At 38.1% G+C, this 1,683-nt stretch overlaps 1 protein-coding gene across 1 annotated transcript; it reads right to left on the bottom strand.

Annotated features, from left to right (window-relative positions):
* Positions 1 to 258: 258 nt before the first annotated feature.
* LOC143633561 (uncharacterized) lies at positions 259 to 877 on the bottom strand. The gene is made up of 2 exons (XM_077101840.1): positions 814 to 877; positions 259 to 734 (listed from the first exon to the last, which is right to left on the bottom strand). The coding sequence occupies exons 1-2, from the start codon at positions 875 to 877 to the stop codon at positions 259 to 261; spliced, it is 540 nt and encodes a 179-aa protein (XP_076957955.1).
* Between the last annotated feature and the right edge of the window lie 806 nt (positions 878 to 1,683).

Here is a 1,683-nt window from a genome sequence, read left to right as displayed (position 1 = left end):
ATTTATCTTTTTCGTGTTTTTAATAAATTAGCAAGTTTCTCATCTTCGTTTAGAGTACAGATCGGCTTTGGCTCATCGTTGTATTCGTCTTGGCAAATTGCTCTACCCGAGTCCTCCAATATCATATTATGCAAGATAATGCAAGTGTACATTATGTTTCTTAACTTATCCATTTGTTGAAAACGAGCCGGTTGTCTAATGATAGACCAACGTTTCTTTAATATCCTGAATGCCCTTTCGATGTCTTTTCTTGCCGACTCATGTTTTTTCTTGAAATACTGATGTTTTTTCGTCAGTCGGGCATGTAAAGCTAAGAACCAACGTGGCCCACTTCGAATAAATACCGTCGACTAGATAATATCCGCATTCGTGGTTGACATCGTTCGTGGAAAATGAGGTGTCGGGTGAGACTCCGTCTGTGAGGCGGTCAAAAATAGGGGATGCATTAATCACAGCTACATCATTGTTTGTACCGGGCATCCCAAAAAACGCATGCCATATCCAAAGATCAAATGATGCAGTCACCTCAAGAATAACTGTTGGGCCATCATGATCACCCCGATGATATTGACCTTGCCAAGCAACAGGACAAGCTTCCCATTCCCAGTGCATGCAATCAAGGCTACCAAGCATCCCGGGAAAACCGTGTCTTTGTTGATGCACCTCATATATTTTTTGTACGTCACTTTGAGTCGGCTTCCTCAAATATTTTTTATGATATAGTTGTGGAATACCTAAGTTTAACAAATTTTATAAAATTCATACTCAAAATGTTACGGTTTTGAAATAAATAATTAGAATAATAATACTCACATTCGCAGAATGTGTGAAGCGCCTCAGGAGCCACTGTCTCCGAAATCTGTAAATACTCTTCCATGGCGTCGCTCGTAGTCCCGTACGTTAGTTGACGAATTGCCGTCATGCATTTTTACATAGTTGAATATCCCGCTTTACCTCTCGCGTCCACCGTTGTTGGAAGAATGCATAAACGCGTTCTAAATCACCAACTATTCGTAAAAATAGTTGGCGAGTCATCGGAAAACGGCGCCGAAATCTTGCCGAATCAAAAGTCGCGTCCGGCGAAAAATAATCTTTCATCAACCGGTCATGAGCACCTACGCGATCTCGTTGAAGACGAGGCCATCTTTTTAGTGGTTGTGAGCTTTCGCAATGCTGGACTACGAGTTGTGCAGCCTCTCGAATAGCACTAAAAATCGCTTCATCCTCTGAATCCGAAATTGGAAATATCGTCGATATCGGGCTGGAAGTCGGGTGTCAAAGATGAGTCGGAAGACATAATTGGGGAAAAAGTTTTAAAAGTTTAAATAGAAGAATGGGATGTTTGTAGAGATTTGGTGAATGGTGTGTGTGTGTGTGTATATAGGGTAAGGTTAAAATGAAAACCCATTTGATTTGTGAAAACCCACGAAAACCCTATGTAACATCGTTTTTTTTTTGTTACATGTAATATATGTTGTAGCATTTAATACAAAACATCGAAACATAAAAAAAATGTTTTGCTATTTTTTAACATTTTTTTACTAATTTTTATATATGTTTTCAGGAGAGAGAAAAAGTTATATTTATATTTATATTTTTTATTCACTTTAATTGTGAACCACAAGATTTAAACATTAATTAAAAATATGTGACTGAGAATGGGTTTTTAGAGTTTTCACAACT

The sequence above is a fragment of the Bidens hawaiensis genome, unplaced genomic scaffold, assembly GCF_021521415.1.
Source record: "Bidens hawaiensis isolate Kalapana, Puna unplaced genomic scaffold, B.hawaiensis_p1.1 tig00006781_1, whole genome shotgun sequence".
Taxonomy (NCBI): Eukaryota; Viridiplantae; Streptophyta; class Magnoliopsida; order Asterales; family Asteraceae; genus Bidens; species Bidens hawaiensis.
The sequence above is the reverse complement of the archived record's forward strand: the minus strand, read 5'-3'. Positions and strand labels throughout refer to the sequence as shown.

What these genes read in the sequence shown, in the direction of transcription:
- LOC143633561 (XM_077101840.1), bottom strand. Translation starts at nt 877, where the DNA reads ATGGAAGAGTATTTACAGATTTCGGAGACAGTGGCTCCTGAGGCGCTT. An exon ending in GCTTCACACATTCTGCGAAT is followed by an intron (nt 735 to 813) that starts GTGAGTATTATT and finishes TGTTAAACTTAG; the next exon opens with GTATTCCACAACTATATCAT.